The 14589-nt window shown below is 39.8% G+C and overlaps 1 protein-coding gene and 1 non-coding gene across 2 annotated transcripts in view; one reads left to right on the top strand and one right to left on the bottom strand.

Moving 5' to 3' along the window:
• The first annotated feature begins 2119 nt into the window (after positions 1-2119).
• KCND2 (potassium voltage-gated channel subfamily D member 2) overlaps positions 2120-14589 on the top strand; it is a 565220-nt gene continuing 552750 nt past the window's right edge. Inside the window, exon 1 of the mRNA XM_049776117.1 lies at positions 2120-3747. Within this exon, the coding sequence (XP_049632074.1) occupies positions 2633-3747 (1115 nt within the window). The 5' untranslated portion in view covers positions 2120-2632. The remainder of the gene's footprint in view (positions 3748-14589) is intronic.
• On the bottom strand, positions 8794-8900 carry LOC125996114 (U6 spliceosomal RNA). The gene has a single exon (XR_007491216.1). It is a non-coding gene; the product is annotated as a U6 spliceosomal RNA (small nuclear RNA).

The raw sequence follows: 14589 nt of genomic DNA on the forward strand, positions 1-14589 counted from the left end.
ACAAGACTGGGGGCTGGGGAGAAGGGAGGCAGGGGGACACGACAAACAAAACGGCTGGCCCTGACTATTTCCCTGTCCCCTCACCCCACAGCAACCCCCATCCCCAGACTCTTTTAGGGACCTTGAACCCTCTGAGCCAGCTCAGTGCAGAGACTTGCTGAGAGAAGGGAGGGGATGCACCTTGCGGAGACGCACACCTCTTGGATGCTGACATGTTCCAGACGGGCTCCAGAGCCCGACTGTCATCCGCAAAGGACATGAGTAGTAGAGTGGCCAAGAGCGAAAGGGAAGAAGACACTGTCTGACTTTTTTCAGCAAGTTGGAGAGCTGGATAGATTAACCCCTGCACGATCACCTCTGACTTGCACAAATAACACAGAAAGAGGAGGGGGAAAAAAACCACTTAAAACGTTCGTTCGCGGGGCTCTGCAGAGCTGGACACCTAGTAGTCTAGAGAAGACAACCAATTCCAGCTCGTTCCGCTCCGCTCACCCTTCTTCCCAGGTTCTAGCTCTCTCTGTCTCTCTCTTGCCCCCCCCCCCCCTTTTTTAATTCCCTCAAGCTCGAATTGCACAGGGGACCCCGGAAGGCAAAGAAGCAAGGCACCATCCTCACCCTCCACTTAAAATAAAACAAAACACCGCAGCCCAGCTGGTGCAGCTTCCCTTTGTTCACCGAGAGAAAGAGGGAGAAAGAGAGTCTCTGGCTCTCCTTCCCGGCAGAGCCAACCTAGGTGGATGCTCTTGCCTCGGTGACATTTTGCGCCGGGGCTGGTGGGTGGCTGGGGTGGAGCGAGACGAGCTCCAGCGAAGGGGGCGGAGGCGGAGAAAGGTCAAGGCGAGGGGAAAGGCAACCCAGAGCGCTCGCCTTTGCAAAATAATAATAATAATTAAAAAAAAAAAAAAAAAGGGCAGCGCGGTGGGGCTTCCTCGTGCTGGCTTATTGATTGATTATTATTTATTTTTTTTCTCCTCCTGATTGATCCATCGCGCGGGTCGTGAGCGTCAGCGGAGAGCTCGAGGGGGAGATGCAGGACCACCCACGGGCGGGGAAGCAGCCAGCAGCCCTCCCGCGCCCCCGCGCTGCACAGCGCCTCCTGCCTCCCAGCTCCGGCGATAGCCCGTGCGGGCCCCGGCCGGGCTTCTGCCGCGCCGCCGCCGCCGCCTGCACCGCCCGCACCGCCCGCACCGCCGCCGCCGTCACCGCCGCTCGCTCGCCGGCTCCGCAGCTCCGTCGCCCGGCGGCGGCCGCCCCGCATCCCCGCTCCAAAGCTTTGGCCCGGGCGGCTGCGTCGGCTCAGTAAGTTGGCCGAGGAGAGGAGAGAGTCCCCTTCGGGTGTCGCCTCCCCCGCACCTTTTGAACTTGTTGCTGCTGCTGCTGCTGGTGCTGGTGCTGCTGCTGCTCGACTCGCCTGCGCTGGGGTTTTTTGGAAGGTGACAAGGAGGAGGGAAGCTTGGAAGAAGGAGGGGGAAGGGGGAAAAAAGAAGAGCTCGCTGGGGCTTTATTTAATGCTCCCTGGGCGCCTGGAATTCAGCTGCGAGCGAGCTGCTGGCTGGGCTTTTTATTTATTTTATTTTTTATTTTTAAATTTTTCCCCCTTTGCCGGGAACATCGCTACGGGAAAGTCTCTCTATGCAACTCAGCCCCGGCGCGCACCCGGCCAGGTATGTACGGCGGGCTTGGCGCGGGGTGCGCGGTGGCAGGTGCTGCTGCTGCTGCTGCTGCTGCCGCGGTGGCGGTGGCGGCGGCTGCCTCCGGGTCCTCCCGGGCGCTGTAACTGTCACGCCGCTTGCACCGGAGCTGAACTTGCCAAGAGAGTGAGTGAAGGGACCGCTTGTGTGGACGCCGCCGTCGGCGGACGCCAGGGGAGTGCTTCGTGGTCGTGATCGCTGGGGTGGAGGGGGAACTGAGTGGGGGGCACCATCGGAACGCCGCCAACCGTGCCTAGCGCCCTCCATCACCTCCATCTGCAAATCCGGACACTACCCTCGGAGTAGATGCGGCAGAGACCCGACTTCTGAAGAGACGTGTGGGGGGACAGCGGTGGTAGCCACCTCTCCGAAAGCTGCAACAACAGGTCGCTTTTTAAGAGACTCCTTTGGCGGGAAGGACCCTTTTTTGGACTTGGCCACGTTGGAAAGGCGCTGCCAGGAGAAGGGTGGCATCCAGGTTCTCCACTCGCTTTAAAGCAGAACTGCTGAATAGATTACTCATCTTGGTGCCTCCCCTACTTGTGAGCTTCTGTTTTGTCAAAGGTCTTAGGGGACAGATCCAAGACACCTGTTCGGGAAACAGCTGCTGCTTCTACAGATCCCTGGCTACTCGTGTGTGTGTCCCAGACCATCATTCTATTTGAGGTTTGCTGAGATTCTGTTGGACGTAACTGGGAGGACGTTGCATTTCTCTTTCCTGCTTGGTGCAAGAGCTTGTTTGAAGGCAACTGGTCTTGGGAACTCCCGTGACTACACCGGAGTCCAGTTTTGGAATTAGAGTGGTTTGCGGGGTGCCAGGTGTGCTCCCAGGAGCCGCGTGCCTACCAGGCCGTAGGCAGGGTGGTGATTGGTACCTTCAGGTCTGACCGACTAATTGAGGCCTAGAGGCCCTCCTCGCTCGCCCTCACGTCGAAGGCAGCATGGCAGCGGGCGTTGCAGCATGGCTGCCCTTCGCCAGGGCTGCGGCCATCGGCTGGATGCCCGTGGCTTCGGGGCCCATGCCCGCCCCTCCGAGGCAGGAGAGGAAACGGACCCAAGATGCCCTCATCGTGCTGAACGTGAGCGGCACGCGCTTCCAGACGTGGCAGGACACCCTGGAACGGTACCCGGACACGCTGCTGGGCAGTTCGGAGAGGGATTTCTTTTACCACCCGGAGACCCAGCAATACTTCTTCGACCGCGACCCTGACATCTTCAGGCACATCCTCAACTTCTACCGCACGGGCAAGCTGCACTACCCGCGCCACGAGTGCATCTCGGCCTACGACGAGGAGCTGGCCTTCTTCGGCCTCATCCCCGAGATCATCGGCGACTGCTGCTACGAGGAGTACAAGGACCGACGGCGGGAGAACGCCGAGCGGCTGCAGGACGACGCCGACACCGACAACACGGGCGAGAGCGCGCTGCCCACCATGACGGCCCGCCAGCGCGTGTGGCGGGCCTTCGAGAACCCGCACACCAGCACCATGGCCCTGGTGTTCTACTACGTGACGGGCTTCTTCATCGCCGTGTCGGTCATCGCCAACGTGGTGGAAACGGTGCCCTGCGGCTCGAGCCCGGGCCACATCAAAGAGCTGCCCTGCGGGGAGCGCTATGCGGTGGCCTTCTTCTGCCTGGACACGGCCTGTGTCATGATCTTCACCGTCGAGTACCTGCTCCGCCTGGCCGCAGCGCCCAGTCGCTACCGGTTCGTGCGCAGTGTCATGAGCATCATCGACGTGGTGGCCATCCTGCCTTACTACATCGGCTTGGTGATGACGGACAATGAGGACGTGAGCGGGGCCTTCGTGACCCTCCGGGTGTTCCGGGTCTTCAGGATCTTTAAGTTCTCCCGCCACTCTCAAGGCCTGCGCATCCTGGGATACACGCTCAAGAGCTGTGCTTCCGAGCTGGGCTTCTTGCTCTTCTCGCTCACCATGGCCATCATCATTTTTGCCACCGTTATGTTCTACGCCGAGAAGGGATCTTCGGCCAGCAAGTTCACCAGCATCCCTGCTGCCTTCTGGTACACCATCGTCACCATGACCACACTAGGGTAGGTGCCCATCAGGGCAATGGTATGGGGTCTGGGGTAGGAGGTCGGGGGAGGCGGATGGATGCTCGAACCATGACCGTTATCTGTGAGGAGTCAGAGGAAGTCGCGTTTCTCTTTGCCGAGGAAAGTATTAGTGAAATGGGTTTGAAGAATTCTTGTGATCTCTGAAATAGGTAGGCGGTTGTCGTTTAAGTCCTGACAGAGTTGCTTACAAAGAGTGAAACAGAGATGTTGAAGGTGATGAACTCCTAAATTTTTGCATGCCTGCTTTTAGGCATAAATCTGTTTTAACTAATGGAAAGCAGAATGTGGACCCAAGATGTATAGATATAGAGGGTATAGGTTGAAATGCATAGAAAGTGCATCAGAGTAGTCAAAAAAAGTTTCCATGTTTCTTTTAGTGGATACTGAGGCGTTCACTTTTTCTTTCATTTAAGAATTGTCATTCTTAATGTACAACATTATGCATGCATCGTTATTTTGGCTAGTAGATTAGGGTTTGTGTTCATGTATCAGGGCTGAAACTGCTCAACTCTACAGAATGCAGTGAATGATGTTAGCAACATATTTAAGACTCTATCTAGGTTCATAATTTAGAAGAAAGAAACTAAATGACTGTCATCTATACATTTTTGATGAAATGATCAGCCAGTGAGCTCATGATATGATACGTTTGATTGTCAGTACTGGTTGCATTATAAAATGTTGGCTCCTAATTTCCTTTTGGAATTCTGCTGTGTACTCTTTTATTTGTGGGTAATGGTGTTCTGTCATCAAATTACATTCTAAAGTATTATTTTAAAATATAAATTGAACTAGAATCAAGGTTTTCTAGATAGAATGAAAGAAAACCTGAAGTACTCAAAGTGTACAAAAGTAGCAACATTTACATTTTGGAGAATCTAGTACAACATTCAGATCCTTTTACTTTCTGAGATTTAGATAAGCCAAGTTATGTTAGCATGATGTTATCATGTTTTTCAGCTTTATGTTGTTCAGTGCAATAAGGTTTAGTAACAGCAAAGGAAAAAAGTTATTCCCAAGACTGCTTTTTAAGTTTTATGTTCCTGGCTAATTTAATTGCCTTCTTTAATTGACAGTGTGGTTAAAATCAACTTAATTTTATTAGACATACTGTGTTGAACAGAACTTCTTATGTTGTTATATGCCCAACTAATGGAATATTTTTGTGTAGATGATTGTTTATCAAGCTAGTTATGAAATCATGGTAAATCGCAATATACTGACATGATTTTTACTTAGTCTATTCCTTTCCTAAAATATTCTGGTGCATTAAAAAATCCTAGAAAAAATCATCATCCTGATGCATACATTTCTTCTTTTGCTTTTAGTAGTTTTGTAACAAATTTTGAAGTACATTCAGAATATCTTAAAATACCAATGCTTGTTCCTATCAAAGAAGTTTATATAGATATATGTATATCTATTATATGCACATATGTGAATATATTTATAGGTACATGTATATATAGAATTCTTTTTGGCTTTTTCTGTAATTTAAGTCTTCATTACATTTTGATAGTATTAATAACTATCATGTCTTTAATTAGAAGTGTAACTGAATAAAAATAAGGCACTCCTGAGAAATTAACAGAACTCATTAAATGAAAATATATTTAAAAAATTTTGTCTATTGTAATGTTTTCCATGAAGCTACAGTGAGTGATTTTAATACCATATATAAGTACTAGATATAACAGTACTATATATAAGTACTGTTATGGTAAAGATTGAAGAGATTTAGATTTAATTCATCTGGCTAGATGTTCTAATTTGCACCTAAGAAGTTAGTATTATTTTAAAAAGACTCCCTGCAATGATTTTAAAATCATTATTGTATTCAATGTTTAGTTTGCCTTTATAGAAAAATGAGAAAATCTTATCCAACAATAAAATGCTCACAAGAAATTTAGGTAAGTTTTGAGAAAATGAATCATAATGACTAAGTAGTAACTATGAAACAGATTTAATTCTAAATGGTTTCTCTACACATGGGTTACCAGAACTAAGTACACATACTTTTAAAGAACTTGGAAGCAAAAGACTTAAACTGCACTGAAGTTGAAAATATTAATTTTTAGGAAATTAAGCTAATTAATGATCCTAATAGAATATTGCAGTAATTATTTGACAGTCCATTTATTGGAGAATATTTAATAATGCTTACACTTTGCAATAGAACTAAGCTTCATATGTACTTTTAACTTCTCATCAAAGTATATTAATAAGGTATTTTATTTTTCAGATTTTTTCTAAGCACATTTTCTAAGACACCTTTTAGGTATCTTTATTTGAATTGTGAGTCAACAGCTTTCTTTCAGAACACAATTTTGTCTTGAATTTATATTTGCAAAAGTCATTGCCTTGAACTTATATTTACACTGTAGTTTTATATTTACAGAGTAAGTCTAACATAAAAACGTTCTGGAAAATATATAGTGGTTGAGTCTAATATCAAATGATATAATACATGACCAAGAACTCCTCATTATTCTTTTTGAGTTCCTTTTATCTGACTATTTTTTCTAATGAAGGTTAAAATGATCATCAGTAAATGAAGATATAAGTGAAAATTAAATCTGAACCATAGTTATCAAACATGCTAGTTGATACAAATATCTACATAAAAAGAAGTAAATAAGTTTTCTGTAACTCAGAACTGACAGAATATTCTCCACCTCCTAAGTAATTTAAAAAAATATTCATTTGCCTAAAGAAGTGATTTATTTGCCTTAGAATTATTATATTTAATCATATTTTTATTTTATTGTGTTTTAATCATTTAATCTAATTATTTTATGCTCTGAAGCAGTAAATTTATCATGAAAATCTCACTACCAAGTTATATATAACTTGGTAATAAAAGAAAGCTTTAACATAAGATGTTAAAGCTTCTTATCAAAATAGTAAACATCAGAATTACACTTATAAAGTTAATGTAGGGGATATTTTAGAACAGTTTTTAGATTTAGTTTTTAGTTTTAGTTTTTAGAGTGATGGTGTGGTTCTTCCATACTTTCTTCAGAACCGTATTTGTTGACCTGCACTGCATAATGATTACCCCTCCCTTGCCTCATTTTATGATGGAAAACTCTAATCACTGCATTAAAATGCTTTGGGAGGAAAATAATCTGTAATTCATCTTCTATTATAGTGACTATGGAATTTACTGTCAGTTGTTTGGTAATCCAAGTGGTGTAGAAAAATAGGAAATTTCTCAATGTTTATTATTAATTTAATGTGATCTTCTAAAATTTTAGTAAATTTTTTTACAGAATTACAAAGTGTTTTATTATCGAGTTTCAATCATATAACGTCCAACACCTTTCACCAGTGCATTTTCTGCCACCAAAGTGCCCAGTTTCACTCCAGCCCTTGGTTTTCAATAATGTTACTGACTGAAGTAATATGCTTATAATTTTATTTCCTTTAAGCAGCCAGAATATGTCCAGAGTAATCATTTCCAACTCTCATTGCCCAAGTGGTCCCTGCTTTGCCTTAACTACAATTTCTCACTATTTTTGATAAACTTTCAACCATGAACTAGTCCTTCTGGCCCTTGTGTCTATTGTCTCTGGGTATTATTAACATTTTATTTATAATATATTTATATCCCACAAATGAGCGTGATAATTCTCTTATTCCTAAAACTTATTTTGATCCTTCTCCCTTATATTCATTTTCCTCTTACTCAAATACTCTCCATATCCATTCATGTATAAATAACTTGTATTACTTCATTTTTCCTAACAGCTTCATAGTATTTTCTTTTGTAGATGCACTAATGTTTCTTTATATGTTCTTGAAAGGTTGGGTTGTTTCCAGATAATGGCTCTTGTGAATAGAGCTGCAATAAACATAAAAATTAATAAAAATACAAATGCTTTGTGTTTTTTATCCTTGGGGTATACTTCCAGAATTGATATTTCTGGGTCATTGGAAGATCAATGTTTTGGAGCAATATTCATATTGTCTTTCAAAATGCTGGACTAGTTGCCATTCTGACCAGCAATGAAAGAGATTATCTTTCTCCATGTATCTATGCCAGAACTGATTGTTTTTGTTTTCTCTGATGTGTGACACTTGGTGTGTGTTGATTTTTTAATATTTAAATTTTATTCCCCTGGTAAATAATAATATGGAGCATTTTAATGTGATTTTGGCCATATTTATTCTTTTTTTTTTTTTTTTGGTTTTTGGGCCACACCCGGTAACGCTCAGGGGTTACTCCTGGCTATGTGCTCAGAAGTTGCTCCTGGCTTGGGGGACCATATGGGACACCGGGGGATCGAACCGCGGTCCGTCCAAGGCTAGCGCAGGCAAGGCAGGCACCTTACCTTTAGCGCCACCGCCCGGCCCCCATATTTATTCTTTAATAAATGTTTCTATTTTTTATTTTTTGTCTTTTAAATTTTTTTTACTTAAACAACTTTATTACATACATGATTGTGTTTGGGTTTCAGTCATGTAGAGAAAACCACCCATCACCAGTGCAACATTCCCATCACCAATGTCCCAAATCTCCTTCCTCCCCACCGAACCCCCACCTGTACTCTAGACAGGCTTTCTATTTCCCTCATACATTCTCATTATTAGGATAGTTCAAAACGTAGTTATTTCTCTAACTAAACTCATCACTATTTGTGGTGAGCTTCATGAGGTGAGCTGTAACTTCCAGCTCTTTTCTCTTTTGTGTCTGAAAGTTATTATTGCAAGAATGTCTTTCATTTTTCTTAAAACCCATAGATGAGTGAGACCATTCTGCATTTCTCTCTCTCTCTCTCTCTCTCTCTCTCTCTCTCTGACTTATTTTACTCAGCATAATAGATTCCATGTACATCCATGTATAGGAAAATTTCATGACTTCATCTCTCCTGACAGCTGCATAATATTCCATTGTGTATATGTACCACAGATTCTTTAGCCATTCATCTGTTGAAGGGTATCTTGGCTGTTTCCAGAGTCTTGCTATGGTAAATAGTGCTGCAATGAATATAGGTGTAAGGAAGGGTTTTTTTTTTATTTTAAAATATGGAACACTTCACGAATTTGCATGTCATCCTTGCGCAGGGGCCATGCTAATCTTCTCTGTATCGTTCCAATTTTAGTATATGTGCTGCTGAAGCGAGCACAGGAAGGGGTTTTTGTATTGTATTTTGTGTTCCTAGGGTATATTCCTAGGAGTGGTATAGGTGGGTCGTATGGGAGCTCAATTTCCAGTTTTTAGAGGAATCTTTATATTCCTTTCCAGAAAGGTTGAACTAGACGGCATTCCCAACAGCAGTGGATAAGAGTTCCTTTCTCTCCACATCCCCGCCAACACTGCTTGATACAAGAGCCCCCCCACTGAGTGGGAGAAATTTTAGTAAATTTTAACTTCCCTTTTCCATTCCACTTTATGGCTCATGATGTAAATTAGAAATGGTTCCTGGTGGTAAATTAAGTAATCTGAAGAACTTGTGTATTAGGCAATGCCTTTAACTTTGGTTATAATTACTAATTATGTAGACTTTATAAAAGAAAGCATAACATCAGAATGATTATATAGTGGGTAATAGAACCAGGTTTCAGCAACAACACCGTATATAATTCCTGGGATACTTCCAGAGGTCACTTCTGACACAGAACCAGAAATTACCCCTAGTTGTGTCTCCAAATCTTCCCCTTAAAATATAAAGAAAAAAAGAAAAGGTACTAATCATTACAATAGACTTAAGAGTTTAAGTTATAGTTCCTGCACTCTGTACAACATTAAATTTAAAATAGCAATTGTTTTCAATTTTTGTACCATGAGAAAGAAAGCTTCTACATGCAATTTTTAGTAAAGTTCATGCTTATAATGAACATTAATTTGGCCTCATTAATCTATTCTGATTTCTAAGAAATTTCTAATGAAATTTATACTTAGTATGCATTTCTAATAAATGTGGTAGAATCATGTCTATGTCACAGTATATATAAACAACATATTACCAATTTGTAAGTATCATAGTAATTTATAATTGTTTAATTTTAATACATTTGTACATTTTTATTTTAAGAGAAAAATGGGCCGGAGCGGTGGTGCTAGAGGTAAGGCTTGCAAGCACTAGCCTAGGATGGACCGTGGTTCAATCCACCGGCATCCTATATGGTCCCCCCAAGCCAGAAGCAATTTCTGAGTGCATAGCCAGGAGTAATGCCTGAGCATCCACAGATGTGGCCCAAAACAAAAAAAAGAGAGAGAGAGAGAAAAATAAAAGTTTTTTTTTTCTGCAATTATCTAATGATGTGCTAGGAAGATTTCCCTTTTTAATGGCATATTTATAAAGGAATTTCATCTCTGTGAATATATATGCTATGTGTATACCTGTATTATATTTTATATGGAATATATGCTATACATTATAATATCAGTGTATTTTAATATAACTATATATGTCATTAAGAAAGTAAAATTTTGGAAAATTGTGCTGTTACTATTATGTTTAAGTAGTTTTAGGGAATATTGGGAGTATATTTGCAGAATCATATATGTTGAGAGCTTTGATAAGCTGAATAGATAGTATTATTTCCCCAAACTATATATATATATATATATATATATATATAAAAAACACATTCATCAAGTACATCTTTATGAAGTGGGGATGCAATACTTATCTTTCTGACTTACAGTGATTGTATGAATAACACATATTACAACAAAATTAAATACTTTTTAAAAAAATTTAAATACTTTTGATACAAATGCAGGTGCTCAGAACATAACACTTACTGGCTCTGTGCTCAGAAATCATTCTTGGTGGGACTTGGGGGCCCATCTAGACTGTTAGAGTTTTATCTGGCTTGGCTGCCTGACATATTTTGCCCAACCAACTCTACTATCTCTTGACCCTAAAGCATCATTTTCTATGTAGTTTTTAGAGCATATAACTTGATGAAAACTGAACTGGAAAAGTCAAATAAGTGTAGAGAAATGTAATTTGTATTCCTCTTTTAACATTTCACTATAATGAATCATAAGTATTTTAATTTTGTTTTATTCGTGATGAAATCAGAAATAATAAATATAGCATACATATTTCTTACTATGTATTTTAAGCTATAACTTACTTTTTTTCTATCACAAATATTTATAGTTTTGTCAAATAAAAATTTGTCAGAATAAGAGAAATTGTGTTTTCCAAACATAGGTCTCTAGAGAAGTTGCCATTTTCTTTATTCAATGAGTCTGTAAGAGTATTTGGGGGGGGGGGTTCTTTTAGAGTAAAAATTGACTTGGCTTTATATTCTTGAGTTATCATTTTTAAATCTTATGGCATATATTTTCATTTTTTAAAAGCTTTCCTTCAAATTATACTCATATTTGAAAGTGTGTTAATAGCTTCAATGAATTCCTGAGTTCCTGATGTCAAGGAACTTTGCAGTTATTCTCTTTATGGTTCTCAGTTGTCAAACAATTAGATAATAGCAGTAGGTTTTGAAATTAATATATTGCACTGGTGAAGGGGGATGTGCTTTTTATGACTGAAACCCAACTACAAACACATTTGTAACCATGGTGTTTAAATAAAGGTATTATTAGAAAAAAATTAATATATATATATTTTACTTTCTTTAGGGAAGACCTTAATCATAAAGAATATGTAAGAATTATTTTTCTGCTGATGCTAGTAATAGAATATATAAATTTTGTTCTTCAGTTAATGTAGTGTTTTCTCTCATGGTTATACTCTGACTCCTTTTCTCACATTCCTCAATATTATTGCATGTGTTAACACAATACTGAGGTTTATTGTGATGGGGCACAGTTGATATAACACAGCTATATGTTCTCTTTTATTTTACTCTTAAACCATTTGGGGGCAAACAACTAGGTTGTACTTGATGGAAAAAATATAAAATTTTGTCTGAAATTCTTAACATCACATTATCATATGAGTCATTAAAATATTAACTAATATTGAAAGAACAGAAATAGTAAAAACATTAATTGAAATAAAGTATTCTTTTAGAGATGTAATAATCATTTTACCCTTCTAAGTGATGAACAGAGAGAGAAGGAGAAAGAGGGAAAGAGATTGATTTAAACAATAGGATTTGATGGTATGGTATATGGTCTAGTATTACAAAGAAATCTATGTGTAAAACATCCTCTGTACAAGAAATCCAAAAATAAAATACCTTCTTCATATTTTGGTGCTAATTTATGCCACTTTTTGCTTTAGCACATTTTATTGAAACTTTTTAGATGTTTTGTTTTCTCCTTTGAGAAGCAGCATTTACTACTGTAAAATTTACCTCTCTGAAAATTCCTTAGCCTCTCAAGTCTATGTCATTTATAGTTAGAATTTCAGTTGATAATGCCATTTTATATAATGTATAGTTTTACTTCCTCTATTAACTAGGTGAAAAGGTTTTGAGATTTGGGTCTTTAACTTTTGAGAATTTCTTACTTGGTTTAGAGCCCAAATGCTGAACAATTTTGTTTTGTATAGTGCTGATTCTGGCGTGAGATGATTCCTGCATACCATGAAGAGCTCCTGAGCAATGGCACATCTCATCATTAGAAATATTTTCCTTATAGAACATTTTATTTTGTATAGTCTCAAAAACATTGAAGTTTATTGTTTAAACATATGTTCTTTATGGTCCATTCTTTTAATTTTGTTTTTGCAGTGAATGGCTGTGACTTTATTACTCCTTTATCTATAGCTAATCCTTCTGCAAAGGTTAGAATTAATGACTGTCAATGGCTATTTCCTTAATCAATTTGCTTTCGGTGAAGGTTGGATAAATTACAGATACTTCTGGAAAGCATATGGAGAGGTCTTATAATATTAGTGAGACAGCACAAAAATTCATTGCCTTCTTTTTTATGTTCTATTCTCTCTTAAAATATGAGATGACTTAGAAGCTCATAGGTTAGAAAGATACTTTGGTAAAATGTAGTCAGTAGTAGTTTTTTTCCTTTTAACTAGTAAACACAGGCTGTCACTTTTTTTTTTTTTTGTCATACTCAGATCCACTAACTATGCATGAAATTTTGTTGTTGTTGTTGTTGTTTGTGTTTTGGGCCACACCCAACTGTGAACAGAGCTTACTCCTGACTTTGTTCCTGGTGGATTTCAGGGTGTTGGAGATGCATTCTAGGTTGGCTGTATGCAAGGCAAGTGTCTAGCCCACTGTAACCCATGAATGGAATTCAAAAATATTTGGACATTTCTCTGTAAATGTGTTACATGTAGTCTCCGATAGGAAGTTGCTCTCATTCTAAGCAACCAAAAGACAAGTTTACAAAATGTAAATATTCATTTTTCTATATGTAGGGCACGATGGAATCCATTTGCACTGTGAATCTCAACAAGTCTATTATGTAAAGAAAATTTGAAATGTAGAAAGTGTGGGGGAGAATAGGGAGTTATCAGAAGTTAGTAATGAGAAAAAATAACATTGGAAGAGTAGGATGACAGTTGAAATAATGTCAAATAGAATGGGAAGGTTTTGTTCTAAAAGTAAAAGTTCTTGTCTTTTTTGCTCTTATGTGGGCCTGATTCTTCCCATCTTACTTCACCTTTTATAATATCAGTAATAGTGGAAATATTTTGGAAATCTAAAGTTTTAAGAGTAGCATATACTCTCAGAAAATGAGCGATGTGACTCATAGAACTCAATTTAGTTTGAATTGAAGAGACTATTGGTAACCACTTTCTACCCATTGTAAAAAGAGCTCCAATTTCTGAGCTTAAGAATTATGGGGCTGGAGAGATAGCATGGAGATAGGATATTTTCCTTGCATGCAGAAGAATGGTGGTTCATATTCCAACATCCCATATGGACCCCCATGCCTGCCAGGAGTGATTTCTGAGCTGATAGCCAGGAGTAACTCCTGAGCACTGCTGGGTGTGGCCCCAAAACCAACCCCCCAAAAAAGAATTGGTGTCCAGGAGATGATGCAAAATAAACAAAACAAAACAAAAACTACATTGCATAACTATTTGGTGGGTCTTTAAACAAAATAATTTGTGGTAAGAAAATTGGTAGGAAGTTTGCTGTGTAGAGTAGGGACATAAAAAGTTTTCTTGTAAGGAATATTTGACCCAGTTGCTGAATATGAGTCCTGTGAATATCAAAAAAGAGCTTCAGTATAATCTTAATATTATTTTGAATAGTAAGATCTCCATGTGAGAGGAAGCTCGGCATGTGTTTCTAATACCATTGAACATAAAGCACAGGAATGACTTTTCTAACAAATGTTGACTAGTGTAGGAAGGGCATCATAGACCGATAGAAAAGGCTTTCTATGGGCTAGGGCCATAATACAGTAGGTTAGTGCCTGCTTTGCAAGTTGTCAATCTGAGTTCAATCCCTGTCACTACTTTTTTCCCCCTGATCCCTGCCAGGTGTGATCTCTAAGTGCAGAGGCAGAAGTAAACCCTTAGCACTGCTGGGTGTGGCCCCAAAATAAAAGTTAAAAAGGGAAAGACTTACGGTTTCTTAGTGTCATATGACAAAAAATGGGGATGATATTAGAATATTTTTAGCATGTTAGAGCTATGATTTGACTCTTGTTAAAATGAACACAAACTCTGAAACACCGAAGAAATATTGACATATAAATTCTTCTGTCAGTCACTTCGCCATATGTATGTTCTCATACTTGGTTATGTTGCCAGAAGGTTAGTTTCTGGGAGGCAGGTAAATGAAACAGGCTAGTTCTTGTTCTGCAGAGGCAGTTGCTTGATAATCCTGCAAAAGCAGCTGTCAGGTTATACTCAAGTCATCTTGATCTGTGTGACCACGGTTCTTGAACTTGCTTTCTTGCAGCCTAGAATTGAG

This window comes from Suncus etruscus, chromosome 1 (assembly GCF_024139225.1).
Source record: "Suncus etruscus isolate mSunEtr1 chromosome 1, mSunEtr1.pri.cur, whole genome shotgun sequence".
Classification (NCBI taxonomy): domain Eukaryota; kingdom Metazoa; phylum Chordata; class Mammalia; order Eulipotyphla; family Soricidae; genus Suncus; species Suncus etruscus.